This window comes from Danio rerio, chromosome 17 (assembly GCF_049306965.1).
Source record: "Danio rerio strain Tuebingen ecotype United States chromosome 17, GRCz12tu, whole genome shotgun sequence".
NCBI lineage: Eukaryota > Metazoa > Chordata > Actinopteri > Cypriniformes > Danionidae > Danio > Danio rerio.
This window is the reverse complement of record NC_133192.1, coordinates 27,734,818-27,760,996: the sequence shown is the minus strand read 5'-3', so window position 1 is coordinate 27,760,996 and position 26,179 is coordinate 27,734,818. Positions and strand designations below refer to the sequence as shown.

Sequence of the window (26,179 nt, the reverse complement as noted above, 5' to 3'; positions counted from 1 at the left end):
CAGTGAGTCGCAGTTCTGTGGGGGCAAATGCCTTGTTGATGCCAGAGGTCAGAGGAGAATGGCCAGACTGGTTTGAGCTGATGGTCAAATAACCACTTGTTAAAACCTAGGTATATGCAGAAGTGCATCTCTGAATGCACAACACGTCCAACCTTGAGGCGGATGGGTTACAGCAGCATAAGAAATACAATTTTCACAGGCTCACCAAAATTGGACAATAGAAGACTGGAAAAACTTTGCCTGGTCTGATGAGTCTCGATTTCTGCTTTGACATTCGGATGGTAGGGTCAGAGTTTGGCATCAAAAGCAAGAAAGCATGGATCCATTCATCATTGCTTCAGGATGCTGCTGATGGGGTAATGGTGTGGGGGATCTTTTCTTGGCACATTTTGGGCCCATAAGTTGCTGACCATGTTCATCCCTTTATGACCACAGTGTATCCATCCTACTTCCAGCAGGATAACACGCCATGTTATAAAGCGCAAATAATTTCAGACTGGTCTCTTGTACATGACATGAGTTCATTATACTCAAATGGCCTCCACAGTCACTAAATCCTCAAGTGACTCCTGAGGATTTCCAGCCCCTTGTTGATTCTATGTCACAAAGGATTAAGACAAAAGGGGGGTCAATCCTGATATTAGTACAGTGTACCTAATAAAGTGGTCGATGAGTGAATATATTTGTGAAACACTTATACACATACTAAACAATAAGTTATAAAAGACTAAAATATGATTAAGACGTGTACTGTCACTACTCAGTATTTACTTTGACAGGAATTCCATGAACAGACAACCTCTAAATGCAGGAGTGAGACTAAAAGTTAATTTTACGGACAAAAGGCTATAATCAGGAATTTAGTAGCCTTTTTATTCCAGCATTTACATAATACATCTCTAACTGTCTTCTGTCTTGTTTTTGAGTGGTGTCTCGGCCGCTTTGTACCGCCAGACACTGAACTGGTTTGTGCAGTTTCCAGCCTCTCGTTCTCTTCATCGTCTGCTTGTGATATTTAGTGCAACAACCAAAGCAGAATCCCGCTTTAGAAGGCATACAGTATAAACATTTTGTCAAGACTAAAGATCTGTGTGCCACAAGTTTACAGCTTTTATTTTTGTGACTTGGAGAGCTGACGTCTCTTCTAGAGAGCACATAGGGGAAAGAGGCAGAAGAACAAAGAAGCATAGAGTGGGGATTACACTCAAACGATAGCGTACAGTAGGGAACAGTATGAGACACTGAGTCATGCAGAGTGTCTGAGAGGGAGGCTTTAAGGTGCACAGATGAAGCTGACATTTGTGATAGGTAAGAGAGAATAAAAGCTGTTTTGGCCTCATTATGAGATAAACTCATTGCCATTAATCAAATCAAATGAGACTTTCATTCTCATGTTAAATTCACCTCATCTCTGCATCATCACACAATCAAAATATGGTTTCACTATATTTAAAGGTACAATTCTCCTTATCAATAAAACATTAACTAAGAATTATAACACAATTTTTAAACCAAAAATAAATAAATGCTACATAAAAAGTGCAATACAGAAGAGAAAAAAAAAAACTTGACAAAGACACATCATATAATAAAAGTACAATTGCACACACAACTAAGAGGAAAACACCATCATAAAAAGTACGTTTCAAACTGTTTCTTAATACTACTTAAAGTTGGGATCTAACAGTCAATGAATGTGCATTTCATAACCTTGGGGCTGCTAAAGTACAAATATATCTGCATGGAGGTTGTTGGAGAAGTAATGAATCTGCAGAACGAAGAAATTGTGTCTAAGGGGTGATTAAATCACATACAGTATATAAAGAAACAGTGCTTTGTATAGCTTGATAAGTTTTTAAATCAATGTGTGCATGGTTCTGTGGTATGCTGATGAGACGGAGTATGAGTAAGGATACGTGAAGCTGTTTTAGTTCTTTATGCATTCCAAGAGCTTAAAGAAATTTGCAGGTAAGCCACAATAAAGGGTGTTATGATAATCAATCAATAGTTCAATAAGAAACTGCGTCATACCGGCCCATAGCATACATTTTAAAGACGAAACGTAGCCATACATACTTCTGGGCACATAATTTGTATCTGCAGAAATTTTTTTAAGGCTATGTTTTTAGAATGAGCCTATATTGGCTAAAGGGGTATCAATGAAAATAACTTCTGACTTGGTGCAGTCAAATTTTGAGGATATTGTCATCACACCATGCTTTAATTTCTTGCAACTAGTTAGTTATTGTTTCTGAGATACCTGTAATAGTTTTGGTACTGATAAAAAATTTGGGTATCATCAGCATAGAAATGGAATTCCAAGTCATGCTTTAGAATATGTCCAAGAGGAAGCATTTAAATGCTAAAAAGTGCACTTTAAATTATGTATATTTTTTAAAAACTGATGATTGTGTTACAACTATGCATTTTTTTAAATAATCATGTTTTTCAAGAGTTCACAGTTAGCTGATGACTGATTTTAAAGCTTGTTTGGCATGCTGTCCCGGGAGAGAGCCCTAAGCTCATAAGAGCCTTAAGCCCAGGGCTCCCTCCCATTTGCAAGGAGAAAGGTCGGTGTTGAGAACTCCCCTGCTTTAGTAGCTAATGAACATAACTGATTGCTCATAAGAGATAACTACTTACTAGGAGCATGTCTATGGTGCTGATTTGGATTAGTTAATTAACTTAAGTTGCATGATTTTGGAAAGTGGGAGGAAACTGTGGAACCTGGGGGAAACCCACTTGAGCATGGGGAGAAGTGGTAAGTGAGTAAATGGTTAGTTGGTAAGGACTAGAACCAGTGACGTTCTAGCTGTGAGGCAACAATGCTTATTTCTGGGCCACCGTTCCACCCATCTAGAAAAGGAGGAGTAGGGGTGGAAGGGGGGATTCTTCAAAATTAAGATGGCTGTTATATGGAACTTAGGGTATTTATAGTGGTTTAGGAATCATCTGATTGGTGAATCATAAATTGAATAATGCGGGACCAGTTGGAAGCAATCATAAACACATGATCCTCTCGAAATTAGTTTATAAATAAACTTAAAAATAAAATTAAGGCTGGGTTCTATTAACCCAACCCAGAGTAAAAGAATTGACAAAACCCATCTGTTGGGTGACATTTTTTTATTTGATTTAAATGTAATTAAAAAAATAACCTGTCTACTATTTTCTGTTGACTTTGCCCATTAATAAACAAAAAAAAAAAAAAAAAAACAACAACAATAAAAAAATGTTGATTATACAAATTAGATTTTAATTACAGTAGATGATACTCCTTTGAACAATAATGTGTGACAGGAATCTATCGAATTCTCTTCCAACAGAAATAATCACATGTACAAATTATAAGTTGTTTTCACGCCTGACTAGGAGGTGGTTTTTGTCAAATAAAATTTGTACACACTGAGTGAGATGTTTTTGAGTTGTCAGTGTTTTCGTTTAAAAGCGAATATGTTTGAATATTTAAACTGACTTTAATTAATTGAATATAATTGTTAGCAATCTTGCTACAACCTGGCACAATGCATCTTTCCTCTTTGAGGTTAATGTAATTTTTGTGCATTGTCCCTGATAAATAAATAAATTCATTCATTTATACATATAGCTGCAATGCTTCAATCCTTAAAACAAAATCAGATCCTATAATGCAGCATGTGGAAAAGCAGCTTGTGATAAAGTGTGAGCAGTCTTCTTGTCTTCTTCCGCACCACTGAGAATTCAGAAAGTATTATGCATCAAATGGATTTCATTAGGAAGGACATGAAGGCTGGATCTGAAAAAAAGATGTTTGAACCTCAGTTTGAAACAAATAAACCTATTTATCTTGTATAACTCAATGAAAGCCTGAGAATGGATCAGCATTACATGAATGTTATTTCTGGCATCCTAAGAACATTTGCAGATCTTTTGAATTTGATACTTCAGAGTCGCACTTCATACACTGAATAAAAAACAGTCTGAACAATAAAAAAAGAGGGAACAAAAACAGTGGAACGGAAAATGAGCAGGCATGAATAGAGAGAAAAAATAATGACGATGCTGTGCATATGCATATAAAAAACAAAAATACATTTCAGGTTGTGCCCTGCTTTTTCTCAAACTAAGGCGTGTGTATCATCTGAGACCCATAAGGTCAGCTTTATGCTCCTTTTCACCACATGCTCACAGAGGTGGACAGAGACTCATTACGCCTTTTTTTTTTTTCCTCTCTCCCAGATTCACCTGCAACCCTCGGTCAAGCCATTGCCATGGGAACTCTTCATACAATTGTGCATAGGTCACCCACAGTTGGCTTGGCCACATTCAAACACAATACATGTGCCCCTCTGGATGCCCATTCTTAGCTTCATGTCACAGCAATGAAATTACAACATCGGCCATCAGATCATGCACTGCTGTTCACTTTGGCCTTATTTTTTTAGCAGCATGTGCAAGACAAAATGACTGTGTCTGCCTAGTTTATTTCTGGTTTATTTTATTTTGTCCATTCATTCACTTTATTGTTTATTAAAGACATACAGATCACCCAAAACTGAATATTATATACTACTACATTATGTGAAAATATTATTACATGAAATAATAAATTATTACAATATGAGCTCAAGATTTCTCAGAGATGGGTTGCAGCTGGAAGGGCATCCGCTGCGTAAAACATGCGCTGGGTAAGTTGGCGGTTCATTCCGCTGTGGCAACCCCAGATTAATAAATGGACTAAGCCAAAAAGAAAATGAAAGAATGAGCTCAAGATGTTATTATATTATTAATTATTAAAATGATTAAATTATGAACCATTTGTTATAATTATAATGCATTACATTATGTTTAGTTTGTACATTACTTACGGTTATCAGCTAAAGACGTTATTTTGACAAAGGCTGGAAACCAGTAACCATTGACTTCCATGGTATGTGTTTATCTTCTTTTGTTTTCAACAGTATACAGAAAGTCATACAAGACTGGAACCACTTGAGGATGAGTAAATAGTGAGTATTTAATAGTGACATTTTTATTTTTATTTTTGGATGAACTTAATTAAAGATCACTTATTTACAAAGTCACAAAAATCTATGGATATGTTTATATCAATCTGGATATAATTTAAAAAAATTATTCTAAAACAATCTAAGCTTACCCAAAATTTAGCAACTTTAAAATCCCTTTAAAATTTGATCATGTGAAATAATGCTTTCCCAGTGATGGGTTGCAGCTGGAAGAGCATCCGCTTTGTAAAACTGCTGCATAAGTTGGCGGTTCATTCCATTGTGGTGCCCCCAGATTAATAAAGGGACTAAGCTGACAAGAAAATGAATGTATGTATGTTTCACATAGTGCAGGATGAGCATTGTTGTTTCAGTAGTTTGGTGTGTTCACATGCAGCTTTTTTACAGTCTGCAAATGCTTTACAATACAGTCGGTTTTCGTTGGCACTATTTTTTTTTTTTTTTAAATGTCAGCTTAGCGTGTCCTAGGATTAAAATGAAATTATTTTCATGTTTTAATTTTCTGTTATTTTAGGCAGAATGTACAGCAATCGCACAAAGAAATATTTATCTCAAATTGCAACCAACAAACTGTAATACAGTGAAATCTAATAGGTTTAATATGTGCCAGATAATAATATACCAGATTTTAAAGTTTACAGTAAGAAAATGACTATGCACTTGTGAGTGTGTATTTAAACCAAACATCTGGATTATTGTAGACATAGCCTGAATAATGCATCTGGAGTGAATTAATCCACATCATAACACTAGCAATGGACTTCCTATTACTATTATTTAATCAATAATGAGCTGAGAGGCATGTCTAGTTCATCATCCATTCAGAGGTTTCTCTCCTCAGCACCTGCTCCCTGTGTGTGGTGGAAGTGTTGGGCTAAACGGCTCTGAGCAGAACTGGAAAGAGATCCATCTTGTAATGATGTTCGGATTCCCAGTCTGGATTACACAGCATGAGAAGAGACAATTTAATGAAAAAAGAAGATTAAAAGAAAGTGAGTGAGGGAGACACAGGGAATGACACAGATGGAATTGGTGAGAACGAAAAAGAGAGAGAAAATAACATCTCCGTCTTCATTATGGAGGTAGATTCCTCTTGATGTCTGGCTGAAAAATAAGCTCCTCAATCCAAACATCCAATATACCAGACACATTTTCTCAGTTTAGAGCATGGGTTGGGTTGTCAGGACAACTTCTGGGTATTTCTGCACAGCTCAGTTTAGTCATTTAGAGGAGTGTTTTTTTTCTGTGTGTCTGCTAAGAATTCAGAAATGTCATAACTAACTAACTAACTAACTAACTAACTAACTAACTAACTAACTAACTAACTAACTAACTAACTAACTAACTAACTAACTAACTAACTAACTAAGATCAGTCCGTCCGTCCGTCTGTCCGTCCGTCCGTCCTTCCATCCATCCATCCATCCATCCATCCATCCATCCATCCATCCATCCATCCATCCATCCATCCATCCATCCATCCATCCATCCATCCATCCATCCATCCATCCATCCATCCATCCATCCATCCATCCATCCATCTATCTATCTATCTATCTATCTATCTATCTATCTATCTATCTATCTATCTATCTATCTATCTATCTATCTATCCTGAAACTCTGTGTAGATAATGTACAACATGTACAGTGTTTACCTTTTTTAATAACTACACACTATGAATCGTTTATTAAGTATTAGCAAATAAGGAACTCGTTTGTTAAGCATTAATTCTACTCAAATAAACGTTAGTAAGCAGTTTATAACTACAGCTACAATTGCTCTATTTTTGACTTTAAAGCACATGTAATGTGCTTTTTTATACTTTGTTAATGATTCATGTTTCATTGCTAAATTAGCATTGCAATATTTACAAACTTGTTATTTAAGGTAAGTTGGTGGTTTTAAGATCATACAGAATGAGTTAGTAAATGATTAACAAACTCTTCAAATAAGATTTATATTTCTTATTTTTCAGGCATATACTAATAGCTAATTTGTATGTTATTAAAGCATTTATTAACTTAACGTCATCCAGTTTTGTGACTTAATTTAAAGTAAGTACTATTTATGCTTAATAAATCCCTTTTAAATGACAATTAAGGGCTCAGTATTATTCTAAATATTGGATATATAAACATAAACATGAAAAAAGAACATAAACGACATTTCTATAATTTGAAGATACACAAATGAAACTGTATCAAATGAAAAATGAATCTTTGCAACCTTAACTAAAATAAATAAAATTAAAAATAAACTAAAATGAATAATTAGATATGTGAACATTCTGAATGGTCTTAAAAACCATTGACTACTAAATACAGTTTGTAAATAATACAATACTAAATTTAGTAAAATCACAAATTACGAAAGTACAATTATTACCCACATTAAACATGTGCTTATAAAGTCAAGAATAGAGCGTTTGTAACAGCAACTGCTTACTAACATTTATTAATGTAACGGTAATGCTTAACAAATAATGAATTCACTATTTGCTAAGGCTTAACAGATGATTCATAGTGTGTATTTATTATAAAATGTTTGCCATTAGTTTTTATAACTTCTAACAACTTATATTATTGGTTCATTAACAAATTGTTTAATAAATTAATTTAATAAACCAATTAACTATGTAAAGAGTTCAGATGCAAAACCCTCTAAATCCATCAGACCTCTTTTCTTGTAAATGAGCATTTTCTATCAGGCTCCTATAATTAGGCTCAGAAGTTTCATTTTATATGTAATGAAAAGGTTATAATCTAGTAAATAAAATAACTTTTCTTTTTCATAAATGTCATTTAAACAATTCTTTGGTTTTTAACAAGATAGATTTTCTTTTGCGTCAAAACCAGCTAAATCCACCTCTGCTTTTTTTGCAAAAACCTCTAAATCCACCTATCGGGACAAGACAGTGTATTTAATAAAAAAAAATTGCTAAATATGCAATTGGAAATTATTTTTCCAAACATAAAACACATTACACAAACCAAAATTAAAAATACACCTGTCAAGTAAGTGTCAGTTCATTCTGCTGTGGTAAACCAAAGAAAAAGCAGAAGGAAAATAAATGAATGAAATTTGTCAAGTAAATGCATCAATCAATATCATTAAAAATGACATTAACTAAATCTTAACAATCTGCTGTCATTTCTGATATTAAGGATTAAGATTTAATGCAGGTAGAGCAATGTAAACATTGTAAAATACTGTAGGCTTGGTAGATTCAAATATTAGTTTAAAACATTGTGAAACATCAATATCTGTGCATTGTCCATTACTATATAAAGCTTATCAGACATATAGGTAATATGAAGTAGGCTAATGTAAATGTATAGTTTTATGCATTACATTATCTTTTAAAAAGTAGCTTACATAAGCAGATAAATCACTAGGTGGGCCTACAAAAAGGGGATGTCCCTCAGACAATTTTTGAAGCTGTCATTCATTCATTCTCACCATACTCAAAATCTTGGTCTCTTTTTTATGTCTTGTTTCTATCATAGCATCCATGTAAACCACACTGAACTGAGCTAAACTGAACTGAACTTAAACACTAAAAACTGAACTACCCTGATCCAGTTACTATGACCATTTATGTGAAGCTGCTTTGACACAATCTACATTGTAAAAGCTCTATACAAATTAAGCTGAATTGAATTGAATTGAATGTGGGATAAAAAAAGGCATCTTAACTCTGTCTTTTGTTAAATGAAGTTGCCGTTTAATATATAGTAAATCGAACTCATTCAAAGTAGCACCCCTGACCGAACAAATGCTATGACTGCTTGCTACACTTCCGACTGTACATTGTGTTTTCTTTTTTTTATAATGCACAGTTTTAAGGTTAGGGGCGTTTTCATTTGCCATCCACTGACAGTCGGACAGGCTCATCCAGTTCATCAATCTTCGTCTTTTAAAATCTAAATCGAAAGCGGAATAAAACACTCTCTTCATAAAAGTCGGCATATCAGTGCGCTGATACATTGAAAACATATGATTCGATTCGCAACTTCTGATTGGTTCTCAGGATATAGTGGCTTTTGCTGTCAAAGGCAAGGGGCGTTTAGCGGCTTTTGTGTACAAACTGTTATTTCTAAACAAGCTGACGCTACGTTTTAGATGATTTGAAGCAAATCTATTTGTTGAACATGTTTTATGTGCATAAAGCATTCACTTAATGTCATTATCTCAGTTTTGGCAGAAATGGTGTTTAGTGGCTTTGGCATCTAAACTCTTCATGATATGTTGGGTTACCTCGGAGAAATGTAGTTTTCTAAATTATAATAAACTTTAAACACAAAATGTGGATGTAATCGGAAATTGTTCAAAAAGAAAGAAAGAAAGAAAGAAAGAAAGAAAGAAAGAAAGAAAGAAAGAAAGAAAGAAAGAAAGAAAGAAAGAAAGAAAGAAAGAAAGAAAGAAAGAAAGAAAGAAAGAAAGAAAAAAAAAAATTACTCTGACTCTATACAGGTTTCAAAGCCTTGAAGGGTAGATCATTTTAAAAAATAGATTAGAGGAATGCATTTGTGTGTGTGTGTTTGTATTTATAGGCTGTCAGTGTAATGGACAGTAGGGCTGCTGTGTGTGTGTAACTCCATTAGCTCTCTATGCTTCTTGCCAAAGGGACTAACAGTGCTCGACTCACACACCCACTAATACTCAGGCAAAGACGGAGACGTGGCGTGGGATCGACCAGCCAGCCCTGCTAATGACCACAGTCACATCACAAAGCACTTCCACTGCCCTGCGAGCATGTGTGGATGAGTGCTTGTGGATCAGAGACAAAGATGTGAGACAAGCACAAATAGAAGCCATAGATGCATCCGGTCTCACGGGGTATACGTTTGAATGTGTGTGTGTGTGTGTGTGTGTGTGTGTGTGTGTCTGTGTGTGTGTTGACTGTGTGTTTTGTGAGACCTAATGAAGTTGTGTGTGCATTGAGTATATTATATTAATATATTAAGTATATTAGCCATGTTCCATATGACTCTTTTCAAAACACAGCAGGACCCACTATTCAGTCTTTCTCTCTGTCCATCTGTCTGTCTTGCACAACATTTTTTTTCTCTAGAAAATGGCTTTTTACATAGATGTATTGCCATACATCCAGACTCTCAGCAAACTACTGTTTTTGTAAGTGTACTTGGGTGTACTTGTAACTTTTCTTAATGACATAACTTTGTTAGCCAAATTATTTCAAAAAGTATGCTTGACTTAAAACAGCCTTTTCAGTCAACTTAAAAAAAAAGAATTGGCACAACTTTGACCACTGAAGCTTAATGAAATAAAAATTTCTTTGCAGCTGGTTGCTTTAAAATTTTAAGTTTTTTATTTTTTACAGTGTATTAAAAAGGAATGATGTTTGATCCCATCCATATCATAAAGAATGCCCTTAAATAATGTAGTATTAGCTGTCTGCAAGCATCGGTGTTTATTGAGATTGAAATAAGGTTAAAAAAATCTAAATTGAGATAAGGTACATTGTTATAGCAACATTAGCAATATTTGTGACTGCTTTGGAAAATAACGCTCATCATAGATTTCATGGGAAGACTGATCGTGAAGAAAAAAACATGTAGTCTGGCACATTTGTTACCCAAGACAAGTCAAGGTTTTATCAAGAAAAAAAAAATTACATAATCAGACAAAGTGACTCCAGTGTGGTAACCAACAAAGTTGATAAAAATCGTGTGGTCTGACCGGGGCTTAAGCCAACAACAAATGTGGTCAAGTAATGCATTTTAACATTTTACTTATCAGCATAAAGCCATAAATAGCCTAATCAGCATACATTTCCACCCATTTCTCTGATTTAACCTACCATATAAATACCTACGACAAGCTTACTGTGGTGCACAGGTTATTTGTGACAATAAAGCATCTTCAAAGAAGATCCAGCTGTATTATTTTTGGAAATCACATTCTCTTTCTTGACCCAAGAAATTATAAATAATTTTTTTCAGATCACGCATATGTAGGACAACATAAGAGAATAATAGGTCTGTGAAAGATTCCCCAGAGGACTCTAGAGATTTTAATCATTCATTTAACATCACAACTTTCATAACTAATGTAACACTATAGTCAGAATATAAGTATATTTACTGTAGATTTTGAAGTCACCACATAAAATAATCATATTTTTAAAATACATTTTGTGAATGCATTTATATTGCATTATTAGAGAATTGACTTGCATGAAAACCAATAAAAAGGCTTATTTCAATAAACCAACTCTTGAAAGTGTCTGGGTGTGGATGTAAACATGTTTAACGATATAATAGAATATACTAATAATTTAATACAGTCCCATTTAAATGTTTTAATTTAAAGTAAAGTAAGTACAAAACATTTGTAGTTAAATACATCACTGATTCTTATATAAAGACCATGCAATAGGTTGAAAAAAACAATCCAAGAACTGAGCCCAAACTGGCCACCCACGAGCTATCTATGTGCTAGCTGAGCAACCACTGTTGAGCTGAATAGGAATGCTAATGGATAGATTGTTCAAGTACATTAGATCACTTTGTTGCCATGGAACTTGGAGCAAATACTTACATTGAATAAAGAAATATATAATATAATAGCATTTTAAGGACCAAATAAGTGATGAAAATTCAGCTGAAATGACTATGCAAAAGAGTATCAGAAGTTTGTGTGCATTTCTGGACGGAGTGTAGAGAAAGACAAGGGTAAAATAAGAAGCTCATAAATAAGTCAATAACAAAAACATATCACAGCATAAATTTCTGTCTAAAGGTGCAAAATCCAGTGCATGTCTATCCAGCTGTCTGTAGTATCAAGTCTCCAGGTGTGTGGTTAAGAATAAGCACAATATCTATCTACTCTAGCATATAGCATGTTTGTTGGTTGTTGTGACACTCTGATTCTCAAATGCACCTATATAGATCACATGCAAAGCCACTTTTTGCAGATGACAACCAAGATGAGAAAACTCAATGCAAGCAGTGTTCCTTGAAAAGTGTGGCTTTAAAATAGAGTAAACCGAATGCAAGTATTGGGAAACATTGAAGGATTTCCACTCACCCGCTTTACATCTTTTCCAAATGTCTCGCTGTAACTAGTACCCAGGATTTCAAACTGGACATGCGAGTTTGCTCCATTGCTTCTGAAGTCCATTAAACCAGTGAGCCCAGAAATCCGCCCCTGAAGAGAATAACAAATAAGGTGTCCGCTCAGAAAAAAATACATCATTCAAAGCAGGCCGCTTTTATTGAACACTATTGAACTTTACTGGGCTGAACTGAAGAGAACTGAACCTGATCAAATTAGATCTAAGTGAGATGAATTGTAAAGTGACTTTAGACCTTTTGGATGGTGTCCAGCATGGACCAGCCTCCATTCCAGGGCTTTGTTGACTTCCTCATGCAGTTCAGACTGGCCATGCTGTGCCACTTCCTGTCTTCTAACTTCCGGTAGAAGGCATTGGCCAACATCAGCACGCTATCGTAAAGGTATAGACTAGATACCTGGACACAAATACACCAATAAATGTTGTAATTACTTTGTATGCTTTAAATGTAGTCAGATGTAATAGGAATTACAGGTATACAAACATGTGGCAGTATTCAACAACAAAAATCAGAAAACATATGCATTTTTGGTCATTAAGGAACAAAACAACAACAATTTTAGGGTGCTTTAATTTTTGAAAAGGTAGAACAACTTTACAGGGCAAGGCTAACCTAAATCTGCTTCTTTTGCTTCAATTGAATACCAATGCAAAAAGATTATGGCAGACACAATTATACTAAACCACCTCTTAATTTTCAGTGTTTCAGTCAAAACGGATCCTTTTATTAAAATTTTATTAAATTATTAAAATCTGTTTGTAGCAATGCAAAATATCATATGCATTTGTTGTCTTTTTCTCTAAGAAAATTCCAACACAGGCTCATTCTAAAAACGTAGTCCCGTGGACATTTCTGGAGACTGCGAATTATGTAGCCGGAGGTACGTATGGCTGCATTTCAGTTTTTAAGTGAACTGATACTGATAAGATCAGGGGTTGGTTAATATGTGTGTGGTTTTTGTCACATGTTGATTGGTCAGTTTGTATGTCTCAGTATTTGGGCTTTGGTTACATGGTCAAGAAAGATACTAAGTGGGTGGTAAACTTTGCTTTGTCTCTTTTCCTGCTCTGCTTATTTCCTGCTCTGGAGTCTATCTTCACTGACTTCACTGTCTGCATTTGCACTGCATATCTTGATGGTCAATTCCGATTTTGTGACTGTAATCGTTTTTTTTTGATGACCGGCTTACATTAGGTTTTTAATTATACATGACTCTCATTGACAGGTGAAAATCCGATCTACCTGCTTACACTGCTGACATGAGGACAGAGATTTGATTCATATCGGATCGGATACATTTTCACATATGAACAAGGCCTGAATCTAATTTGAGTAAATCGGAATCTGTGTGATTTTTTCCTGCTTACACATATATGGGCCATATCTGATCTGTACCACATGGTAGAAAAAAATTGTAATTGAGTCACTTGAACCATGCATTTCAAATGAAGCCTTTGAGGCCTACTCTTTGGTCATTGTTTCTCTCTCCTTACCTCTGTCTCCCCCTCTCAGGTAACTTTATTTTACATTTAAGCTGGGTACAATTAATATATGTTTTTTATTATTTCATAATTAATAATTTTATACAGTTATTTTGTAACTAATTCAGTTGTAGCCATATCAAATTATTATCATTAAATAATTTGATTTTCAAGTAGTCTTTACTCTTGATTAAACATCAACACTTAATTGCTCCATATTACAATACAATAAAATCACATAATAGCAACGCTCTCCCACATTTTTAGCTATCAATGCTGCCCTTATTTACGTTTTTAGTATAAAATTGCAGAAGGATGGTTTGACAAAAAATGTACAGTTTTTCTCCATCATACTCATAACTTTTTAGTCATTCAGCATAACTAGTTTGAACTGCTGTAGTTTAAAACCCATTCTTACACGCTAAAGATTAAAGTACACCACATGTCTGTTATTGCAGGCCCTTATGCTATGTTTCTCTTTTTGGTGTCAAAGTAACAGACACTTTCCATCTGTGTTGTAGATATGCATGGGAAAATCAAACCCATCAGAGCACATGATGTCATAGTGTCTTTGTGCTTCTTCTGTACTGAACTGTTTACTTGCTACTTCCCTTCACTAGGTCACACTCATGCTCTGATTCATTGCCGAATAACTAATCAGAGCACTCTCTTCAGCCGACGGTAAAACTATTATTCCCTGATTTCCCTGATGATCCAAGAAAAATGTGTCCCAGCCTTAAGAGTTCTCTTATTTTCTAATAAGAGTAACCAGTATTTTATTGTGCATGTCAATGCCTCTAGATGTGTTTAGGAGTTTAAGAACAATGCAAATCCGGAGATTTCAATGGAGTGTTGACAAAAGTGAAACTCCACAATGGAACTAAAAGTACAAGCATTAATTGTCCCAGCTTTTTCATATCTTGTGCATTGCTATGTGTGAATCGCTGTCAGTTTCCTCAGTGTGTAGGAAGCCCTAATTTTTATTTATTTTTTTTAAATGTAGCTGAATAGAGCTCAACGACAATCCACAAACTAAAATTGTTCTCTAACTTGGTGAAAGACAGATCGAGTATGTGAATGTGTCTGCTGTCTCTCTTTGAGAGCGAGAGCAAGGGAAAAAGAAAGAGCGCTGCAGGAGATTTTTGCATGGCTCTGCTCCTGCAGAGAGCAGCTGTCGTGCTGAGAGACACCTGGAGAGAGAAAAGACACCCTGAACGACAGCACTGTTATCGTCAAGGAGACTCCAGTCTCGGGGCCCGAACGGCCAAACTCAATGTCCCCTCAGACATGTGATCCTGACAAAACAACATACTTATGAGAAGATCAATGCAAAGAGAGGGGGAATGACGGCATGACTGAGAGAGGAAAGAGTGTAAGTGAAGGATGCTGGGAGGAATAAAAAACAGCATTTTACAATGAAGATTACGTCTTTATCCACTTTTTTTTAAATAGCTGTCTACAAGAGAGATGAGAGAGCTTCACTTCTGCTACAGCCGTGAGCTGCGAGAGAGAGCTAAGAGTCACCAAGAGTGATAAAACAAACCTTTTTTTCATTTCAAACACTTCACCCATCTCAAGGAAGGAAGACAAGCTGTGATGAATTCATCTGCTCTTTGTCCTTTCATTCAGTTTGCATCCCTGCTAGGCTTTACAACTGGCCGGTATAATGCATCCCAGTCTTTCTGCATTTGAGGGAGAGGATTTGCACTTGATTTTGTCAGATGTAGTTTGTCCTTTACCTGTAGTTTACTTATGTTGCATCTAAACAACTAAATTCGATTTCATTCAGTAGTAAGTGTCAATTTTAAAGGATTATACAGAAAAGTAAACTAGATTGCACATGTTTTGCATACTTTTTTTTTTTCCAATGGTGAAGATTTAAGCCAATCAGTACACTTCTAAAGCATTTCATTGGTTGACATATTTCTATGGATTTGCTCATACAAAGCTGCTAAGAATTATACACCCTATTTTTTTAAAGGAGCGGTCTGAAGTGTATTTTTAAGACCTGAGTGTGTAACAAGGATTCAAAGCAATGTATGCTCATGCTTCATTTGTAAAAAAGAAATCATGTTATTTTTTCATATATCTCACTTTGATTATACACAGCTACTCAGCTAACATGAAAACGAGTGTCATATTTCCTAGTTCCTCCAAAGCTAGCCCTTAAGAGGCTCTGATTGGTCAGCTCACATAATGTGCTGTGATTCGCAGATCAGCTCCACATCACCAGGAAAAGGTCACGTGCGGCCCTAAAAGCATGCACTTCGCCTCTGCTGTGTAAACACTGCCAGTTGGAGTAGCTGTTAGCCCTATTAGTTTGAGCTTGAATCAGACAGAAAATGAAAAGGACACCGCTGAACCTTACACCTGCTCTCTAAAATAACATCTGACAAGTGTCTTTCACATATATTCTGAATAAGCATGTGTAAGTAATATGAAACATTCACAAATCTTTTGCAAGTTCGTTATTTTAGATGCAGAAAACATGAAAAGCAGCCTTATAGAGAGCCACTGCAGCGCTGGTGAAGATTGTGGCCGTTTACAGGGGTTTAAAGTCTAAATTGTTGGCGGTGCCAAACACCATTTCACGTTGTTTACATACTTGTTTAGAACCTTGCTACAACATAACATTAACGCTAGGCACTATGCATGTAATAGATCATTTTTTAACAAATAAACATACTTACAGGTTGTGGCTCATAATCCACAGCTTCTGCTATTATGGTTGGATAGTATGGTTTTTAGCTGAATTCAGCACTGAACTGGGAGAAATTCTGGAAGCTGTCCTTTGTCAAATGCTATAGCTATATCTGTTTTATTATTCTCTGTAACATAATTAAAATTGAATTGTAAGCACTTCTCTCTTTGTGTCATGTCCCCTGGAAGCCTAAATATAGAAACAGAAGAAGCTCTGTGGAAATAGCAGCGTTTGGATGGCAATTTAGCTTCCTCTCCTATAACATGCAGCACCTCTGAACATGCCCTTTCACTGTGTGGTGAATGTGCATAACCTGAAGTGTTTGTGATCTCATTAACCCAGATGTATTTTTTTGTAGTACCCAAATTTTGTTCGCTGTAGGCTTTGCTAAGCTAACTCTGTTACAACATTCCACATCACCTAAAGTTTAAAATATGACATCTTAGTGGACCACTGCTTTAAGGAATATCTGGCTAAATGAAAAGGTGCAGTAAAGAACTTTGGCTTTTGTATCGACATGTGATTGAAATGTAAAATTGCACTTGTTAACTAAACTTACATGCATTTACTCAAGCAAATTATTTTGTTAAAATCTTTTACCCAGAACTAACATTTTTTTAAGTTGCTGATGTAAATCATGTTACATCAAGAAAATCTGTTAACACACAAAACAATTTCTTAAATTAACTGTTGTTCAAAAAACATTAAGGTTGTGCTCTCCTCCTGGTATTTGTGTTTGTTTTGTCAGTGGCGTGCTGTTTTATTCTCAATGCCTCAGTCTAGTTGGTTTCGATTAATGGGTTATGTCATTTACTGTGTGTTCTAGTCCTGTTTTCTTGTGAGCACATTGCTTGTGTTGTCTTTGTGTCATGTGCTCTTCTGTCTATAGCCTAGTCCCACCCTTTGTATTAACCCATTTTTAGTTAACCCTGTTCACCTGTTTGTTAATGAATTGTTTCTCCTTTATAGTCTCCTCATGTTTGCTGTCCTGTGCCGTTGTCGTTCTTCCCAAGAGTCATGTTCTGTTCCTTTCCAGTCTTTCCAGCCAACCTAGTCCAGTCTAGTTTGTCTTTTTAGTTATGTTTTCCCCCTCAGGGTGGTTTTTGTTTTCATTTTTATATTTAATAAAGACCCATTATTTACTGCATTTGTGTCCTCGCTCCTTTCCCTACACCAACTGTGACAGTATTAAAAGTTTTTTTTTTAAACTAGCAATACAATCATGCAGTACACTATGTTCATGTTGAGAAATTTATGTATAGTCTTACAGTAAATGGTTGTTTAGTTCTCTAAGTGCTTTTATTTACATAGTCAGAAGCTAAGCTACTGTGTATATCCGCAATGATATGTAACATGAAAAAAGGTTTTATAACAGAAGCAATGAAGTTGTATGCCAGTGAGCTAAAATCACAGTGATTGCATCTCAAATGCACTTTTAGCACTTAATTTAGCCAAGCAGAACTGTATTCACACATATAGCTGCAGGCGTACAGCTGTGACTGTGTTTCGTTTCAGTTTACTACATGGTCAACTTGCCACCAATGGTTTACTGAAATCTTAAGTGCCATGTGTGGTATAAAGAAATGGAGAATGTTTCTTATTTGCTCTGCTGAAGCTAGAAATCCATTCTCACTCACACTGCGTTCATGGTCGTCTGGCTTTACAGTTGAGGCACGACAGTTTGCTCATGTTGGGATGAATGCAGAAAATGCTAATGCGCCTGTGGCATAAGGTCACATGGTTTTGACTGCTGAGGCTCCCTAAGAAGTGTTGAAGTGACTTAAGCATGGCCTGCCAGCTGTCCGATTAGTCAAACACATCCTGACATGGTTTCAAGGCATCGGAAGCCCTGTGAGAGACTGCGGAATCATGAGTCAACGCCTTTTCTGCCCGCAAGTGAGACAAAACATGCTATCTGCTTTAACAGCTTACTACTAATGTACAGAAGAGGCTCTCTGAAGTCAATAGTTAGCAAACATAAAAAAATCTGTGACCTCTTACTGCTGTAAATTAGACAAGTCTGATAACTATTAAGACTTTGAAAAAGCTGTTTTAATATCTGCCTCCTCACTGAGAACAGTAATTGGTCAGGAGGTGCTTGTTTAAAGCACTGAAAGCTGACATTCAATTTAGTTCACTACCACAGATGTCTATTAAAACAAGCTAATGAGTTCACATTCATATTCATCTGAATGCCATTTGCTCGGTTGGTGCAGGAACACAAAAGTATATATAGAAGATTGAAATCTGACCATTTTCTCATGGAATTACATTTTAAATTATTCACCTAGCAGATTTTTTTCTTTATATTATATTATATTATATTTATTATATTTATTGTATTATATTATATTATATTATATTATATTATATTATATTATATTATATTATATTATATTATATTATATTATATTATATTATATTATATTATATAACATTATTCATTCATTATTCATTCATTTTCTTTTCAACTTCGCAACAGCGGAATAAACTGCCAACTTATCCAGCACATCTTTTACGCAGCGTTCCCATTTCTGGGAAACCCATCCATACACACTCATTCACACTCATAGACTATGGACAATTTAGCCTATCCAATTCACCTGTAAAACCTGTAAAAATTAGGAAACCAATGCGAACGCAGGGAGATCACTGTTTTGTATTTTTAACTATTACATAAAAACAAATCATTATAAAATTCATTTTAATTATTTCAATGTGCCATTGTTGAGAATTTTTTTTAAAACTGATCCCCAAACTTTTACATTGCATTATAGATCATAAACTATTTAATGTCCTAATATTTTAAATAACATGGCATTTTATATGTAGTAAGCAAAAATATCTTACTACCTAACTAACTAAATACAGACATACCATATTTAAAAGCATTGACTAAACTCACTTCATTTTGTCCCCTTTTTTCTTCTTGTTTGAAATATTTATGGTCAGTGTTACAAGTAACCCGAGTAACAGAATAACATTACTTTTCTCAGGTACAAGTAATGTAATGTATTACGTTAAAAAATGAATTAATAATATTTGAGTTACTTTAAAAAAACTAATTTAGGTAAATTTAAGTTTAATTAATTATTTATTCATTCATTTTATTTTCGGCTTTGTCTGTTTATTAATCAGAGGTTGCCACAGCAGAGTGAACTGCCAATTTATACAGCATATGTTTTATGATGCGGATGCCCTTTCAGCCACAGCCCAACACTGGGAAAAGTTTAATTAACTAGCTTATAAAAAATAAATAGCTAAATTTAAATGAACGCAAACATGTTGAATCTGACAAGAATGCAGAGACTTACATTTCTGCGATGGCAGTATTCTCATTATTCTGTAAGGGTCAATGGACAGTGATTGTACTTCACTAGTAAGACAAAAAAAAAGTAGAAATAGTAGCAAACACATTGCTTTACACTTTCATTAATCTGTATTTAATTTTTATGTTTTTTAAGTTAAACAAAGGTGTAGCTATATGGTGCATTGTTAATTGCAGAGCTCCTTTATTTAAAAGACGAAGAAGAAGAAGAAGAAGTAGAAAGAAAAAAGAAGAAGTGGAAGAAGAAGAAGTGAAAGAAGAAGAACAAGAAGAAGAAGAAGATGATGAAGAAGAAGAGGAAGAAGAAGAAGTAGTAGTAGTAGAAGAAGAAGAAGAAGAAGAAGAAGAAGAAGAAGAAAACAATCCTGCAAGTTATGAAACAGATCAAGCTTCAGCCAGGTCAGAAAAAGTAATGCAACAGTAACTTAAAACTTAACCAAGTAATGTAACTACTTACTTTTTTTGGAGAGTAACTCAGTATTGTAATGCACTACTTTAAAACAAAACACAGTTTACGGTAGGCCTTAACTGTATTGGATATATAAGAAGTTACAGAAATGACAAATATTGGTGGGGGAAACTATTTTGAAGAAGCTTGTATAAAATCATGTGTATGCAACCACATTATGTCCACTAGTACAATGTACTTAAAAATGTAACCAGATTCAATTTTGTTGCCAACTCTAAATGTACTCCTCACAATATTGACAAAGTTGATAAAATGTCCTAAACCTAGCAGAAATCACCAGTATTTAAAAAAAAACGTTCATGTCGAACCTTTTTTCAACTCTTCTTCACTGCTTATACACTGCTTACAAACAGACATCCATGCATAACAAAACAAAGGACACAATACTTGACTGAATACACAACCAATCAATGTGTAAGTTCCCATTTAGTTGTAAACATTTAGAGTATGGAGCAATTCTGATAACACCACTTTTCAATTTGAATGAATAAACAAAACAACAAAATTAGGACATCAATTAGATAGATAAAAGTGCACCGCCCACAGAGCTTTTATTCAGCGTTGCGTGAACTGTCAGTATGGCGTGTGGAGACCTGTGGCCCGAGGGCTCCGATTCACAATGCCGCAACCTCTCGAGTTAATTAAAACAGCCAATCTGCCACAGCACAGACTCAATCTCTTGCTCTCTTCAACCTGCACTGTATCGGTAGCACCAACAGAGGGTGAGAAGTATCCCTGCGGCTCCTAACATCTACGTATCTCCCTGCTCATTTCCGTAAAGCACTCATTTGTCCTTTTGTGGCGTTGCTTTGGCATTAGTTTGCACGTGACCCTCTTTCTTCATGAATTATTGAGACAGAGAGCCCCAGAGAAAGACACATGGATTTACCATCTGCTCTAAAAGAGGGAAAATGGATTCTGAGACCCAAACAGGTTTTTTTTTTTTTTTTTTTTGAGCCAGAAACAGATACGGTGTTTTAATATTGTGTAACAGAGGTAGAATGTTTTTCACAATTACAGAGTACCGTCTGTGACTTAACAAGATTATATTTGTTAACGGGAAAAAACATTAGGGCCCAGGCGGCTCATCTGGACCAGTCGTGCATAACCTTGTTTTGAATTAAGATTCTAGAGAAATTAAGCAATTACAACAAAGAAAATAAACATGACAGTTACTGTGGTTATTATGCAGAGCCACAGATACCCCTAAACTGCAACTGCAAAGCTGTAATGAAAAGACAATTACAGATGAATTTAGACTTGAGCTATTGGAGTAAATCTCACTAACATGGGGCACTGAACTCCATAGCTGCAAGAAAGCAGCTGCCAAGTATCTTAATGCGCTATGCATACAATATAACCTTTCGCAAAAGGCCACAAAGACTTGAGATGTCTCGTAAATCATGCCGCATGTAGCAGCTCATTATAAAAAATTAATCTATGAGGATATTCTTGCTAGGACAGAACTTCTGTTCTACTTTGACAGAAACAAGTCAGGTCACTGAAAAATACATGCTCGTGGTGACATTTTTGCTACAGCATTACGTTGATTCTAACATGCTTTGATGGCGTTTCCAAGTCAAATGTTCAGTGGGTAACAATAAAAAAGTATGCTCCATTTTCTTTGTGTAATATTAACAGCTAGGTGTTGAACTGGCGCTGAACTCCAAATTCAAAATACACACTGACACGGGTTGCCAGATTGATCACACAAGCAAGAATGAACTCATCCGACAATGTGTTTTTAAACTGTCTCCAACTCTAAAATGCATCTCCGATATATATCTGGCTCTTTTTGCACTCTTGTTGATAGCGTCTTTTTGACAGATGGCTGTTGGGTTAATGTCTGGGTCAACGTATTCAAGTAAAACAATATACCCTTCTCTCTCTCAGAGACAACAGCAACAGCATTTTTCCATCCAGCGGCTGTATTCGTCTTCTTTAATTCTCAACACCACCAAATGTATTTGATTAATTTCATCTTTAGAGTTATATATCAGATAGATTCAGTTATATAAGTGAAGGCTTTAAATCTTATTTTTAAGTGCTACATTATTTTTATTTTGAGATATTTTGTAGTTTAATGCTGATAATATTTTATGTTCTGACGACAAAATGCTGGGATGTTTCAATCAAAATTTCTAGAAAACATGGATGAACCGACGCAATTTATTAATTTTTAAGAATGAAAAAATCTTAATAAAATATGCTGTATTCACAGTGGTTGTGTAGATCTTTTTTTACATCCTTACATGATGCAAGTTAGCTTGCAAATAGTACTTTAAGTATGAGGTAAACAATAGTTTACTATACCTCTACAATTCAGTATTTGGGCTTTCAGCAGTGAAATTTAAACCACACTGAACTGAACTAAACTGAACTGAACTCCAACTCTGAAAACTGTACTGACACAATTTTAATTTAATAGAACTTCTATGTTAAGCTGCTTTGACACAATCTACATTGTAAAAGCGCTATCGAAAAAAAAAACTGATTTAGTTGAATTAAATACAATTAAGGATCATAAATAAAACTATTATGTTGGGTTAAATGATGAACACAGACCTCAACCAAAACTGAAAAATACACATTGAAAAATACACATCAAAATACACAAATACAAATTTACACATTGCTTTAACTACAAAAGCACGTTCACTGTTTTATACATATCTGTGTCTTTAGATGAGTGAAAGAGTTACATTCAGCACCTTTAATTCATACCTGGTACTAATTTATAATACATGGTCATAATTTGTGTCAAAATAGATTCTTTAGTGAAATAGTTGATTCAGAGTCTAATAAATGAATCGAGTTGGGTTCGGATCTTTCGCTTGAACGCATCGATGCTGACACAGTACATCACCAAATATGTGGTCCCAGATCCGATAAAACCTGAACGCATTTTCCCTTCAGACGCTTGGGGAGCGCGGGGGAATCACGGGACTGATTGTAACTCGAAAACGGCGATCACTGACAAATGGAGATTCGGCTGCGGAGAATAAAGGGTTAAATTTATTTACACAACGATACCAACGTATAGCCAACCTAGTGCTATCTTTGTTCCTGTCATTTTTCTGATTTTTGATACAATAACCTCCACTGCAATGCATTTGAGACTATTATGTATCGGACTTTGTCAGACTTTGACAGGGACTTTGTCAGTAACAATTACAGTCCATATAGGCCAGTTTCTTCTTCCTCCAAATCACAACATGTAAGTGTGGTTAAAAATTGTTGCCTTGTTTTGTGTAGTTTGCAAAATATGCTTAAATGTGTGTTATTAGTTGTAATAGCCCAGCACGCCTTCTAATCACTTATTGAACATAGATCAGTGCTTGTACTGTATCTCTCAGGTTAAATTCTCTATGGGCTATTCATATATTGTGTCCAAAACTACATTGAAAACGCAGCTCCTGCTTCTTCCTTTACAGATGTGAATGCGTTTCTGAACTTGTGATTCTCTGCTGTTTGTCTTTGCTATTGCTACCATCAGCTGTTCCTCACACACGTGTGGCGAGGTAAATTTTTTTTAAATAGTTCAAGTTTTGCCACAGTATGGATTAACACTGAATGTGTATCGTTGTTATTACTTGGGTTTAGGATTAAGAGTAGAGTAATATGCTGGTGTTTAGCTGAATTGCTTGATTGCATTCCTGCATTTGGCTCTCACATACTCTGCTACTTCATACTGTAGCCATGGTGTGCATTTTTCTGCGCCTCATGCTGAACGCAGTCGACCAATCACAATAGACTAGGTTATCAGACCATTCAGCGCAGATTAGCTTTGTGCTAAGGAGGGGTTTGTGAACAAATTAATCACTGAACTAATCATATGGGAGTCGTTGGGAAAATTAGGTAAAAATAAATGCCAATTATAGGACAATGAAAGGGATTTTTTTTTACCTTGCATGCAGCATGTTAGAGACCCCCCAAACCAAAATATTACCTTTCATGATACAAAATAGGGGCTCTTTAAATCCTTTCTTCAATACTAAGGCACAGACCCCCCAGCAAATGATCTTGGGTAGTCTAGGAAAAGAAGGTCTGACCGCAATTTGTTTTTTTGTATGTGCTATTTAGTGTTGTAATCTTCTCTGAAATCTACTATACTACAAAATAGTTCATTTGGGATTGCAAGATGACCTGATCTGACCTTGGCCTGCAAATCTATTTCTGATAAATGAGTGTGAATTAACTGTGCTCTTGAAAATGCCACCAAGATTCATACCTCCAGGGACTGCAAGTAGCCTTCCTGAGGGTCGCAGAGCAGCGAGGAGATGCGATGATTGTTCCTCATGCAGCGGATGTTGGTGTCCCTCCACAGGGGGAAGATCTGTCGGATCACTGTCATGCGGCCCAGAGCACTGTGGACAAGCTCCATGATCTCTGTGTCACTAACCTCCTACAGAGAGAGAGAGAGAGACGCATTCACAATAATAGAGTGTGAAGACTGACATATTATTACCTACTGGCAACAAAGCCACCAAACAAACATATTAAACCTCTGGCTGCTCTGGGACTGTCCTTGCATTTACAGAACATTACTAATATCTCTGCTGCAATATAAAGCTTATGCAAGCTGATTTGCAGGTCTTAAAGGGATAGCTCCTTCAAAAATGAAAAATTCTGCCATCATTTACTTCACTTGTTTCAAACGGGTTTCATTTTCTTACATCAGTCTTTCAACACAAAAAAGTATTATGAAAAAAGTTTGAAACCAGTGGCTATTGACTAGTACCACTTTATGATGCATGCTACAAGCATTTGCTAAGCAATAGCAAATAGGTAAAACATATTTTATTTATTAAGAATCAGTTATTACTGTAATCAATTATTATTATAAATTATTATTATTATAAAGGTACCAAAGAAAATAAAGAGTTGCTCTGTGCAGTCCTCTGCCAGAACACAATTTAGTTTAGTGAGTGGAAAGTTGTTGATAATTGTTGAAAATATTATCCAGATAAAAGACTGTAAAAAGATCTGCTTCATTTCACATTCAAACTTGGAGGCTAAAGACCTTGGCCTCTAGTGTCTATTGCTAGAGTACCTTTTGAGGTCAGAGGAGTGAGGTTCACCTGCATAGCACTTCGCTAGCTGGCCTCTGTTACATAGGTAATTGCATTCATGGTGTATTTTATGCTTTTGTTATTGGTTGTAATATGATGGAAAACACCTTTTGTGTCCCTCTGAAAAAAAATATTATGCAAGTAATGGTTGCAAATAACAAATGCTACTCATTTTAAGGTTCTAAAGTTTAGTCTTATGTAATACTATATAGTCCTCTGAAAATGAGGTGACATGACATAACAAATCACACAGAACATATTCATTTTCTATTTAATAGATGAGTATGTGCATTAAATATGATAGCAATCAATGTCATTGATGTGACAGAATGATATAACTATTTATTTAATTAGTTTCTTCAACAGTTAATTATATGTCAACATCTAAGTAACTGGTTTGTAAATTATATATTGCTTATTTAGAATTTTTTTTAATTCATCATTAACACTAGCTTTGTAGGACGCAGTCATTTTAAAGCGTTACCAAACGTGTTGGACTTTGCATATTTGCAAATATATTTTTATGTACTAAATTAAATAAATGAAATTTTTCTTTCGGGTAATCTGAACATGAATGAATACACACACACACACACACACACACACACACACACACACACACACACACACACAAACACACAAACACACAAACACACAAACACGCAAACGCACACACACACACACACACATATGAGCAATATCACACAAGTAGCAGTGCAATATGGCCTGAAGGCATGCGCTGGCTTGAACACACAGGCTGAGTGCCTTAGTGCCCCACCAGTGAATATATACAGCCATATCGCACTGCTAAGAGTGTGATATTGCGTTTATACAACAGTTTGACGACATAATCAAATATAAAATATAAAACCTAACACAGGGATTCTCAATAATACTTTTATATGAGGAACTACTTTCTTCCGACATTAATTTACATCTGCAGCTGACTGTCAGAAGAACAGAAACTCTTTCTAATTTACAAATGTCACTTTAGATATAGTATTTGAATGATTCTCAAGC

At 35.4% G+C, this 26,179-nt stretch overlaps 1 protein-coding gene across 24 annotated transcripts in view; it reads right to left on the bottom strand.

Moving 5' to 3' along the window:
* Window positions 1-26,179, bottom strand: part of grid1a (glutamate receptor, ionotropic, delta 1a) — a 492,444-nt gene that overhangs the window by 40,661 nt on the left and 425,604 nt on the right. For 23 of the 24 annotated variants that reach the window (XM_073928587.1, XM_073928578.1, XM_073928576.1 and 20 more), the window contains 3 exons: window positions 24,319-24,492; window positions 12,343-12,504; window positions 12,062-12,181 (listed from right to left, as the gene is read on the bottom strand). In XM_073928587.1, the coding sequence (XP_073784688.1) occupies window positions 12,062-12,181; window positions 12,343-12,504; window positions 24,319-24,492 (456 nt within the window). Of the gene's footprint in view, window positions 1-12,061; window positions 12,182-12,342; window positions 12,505-24,318; window positions 24,559-26,179 lie in introns of all 24 variants that reach the window. The other variant, XM_073928591.1, reaches the window with a different exon arrangement.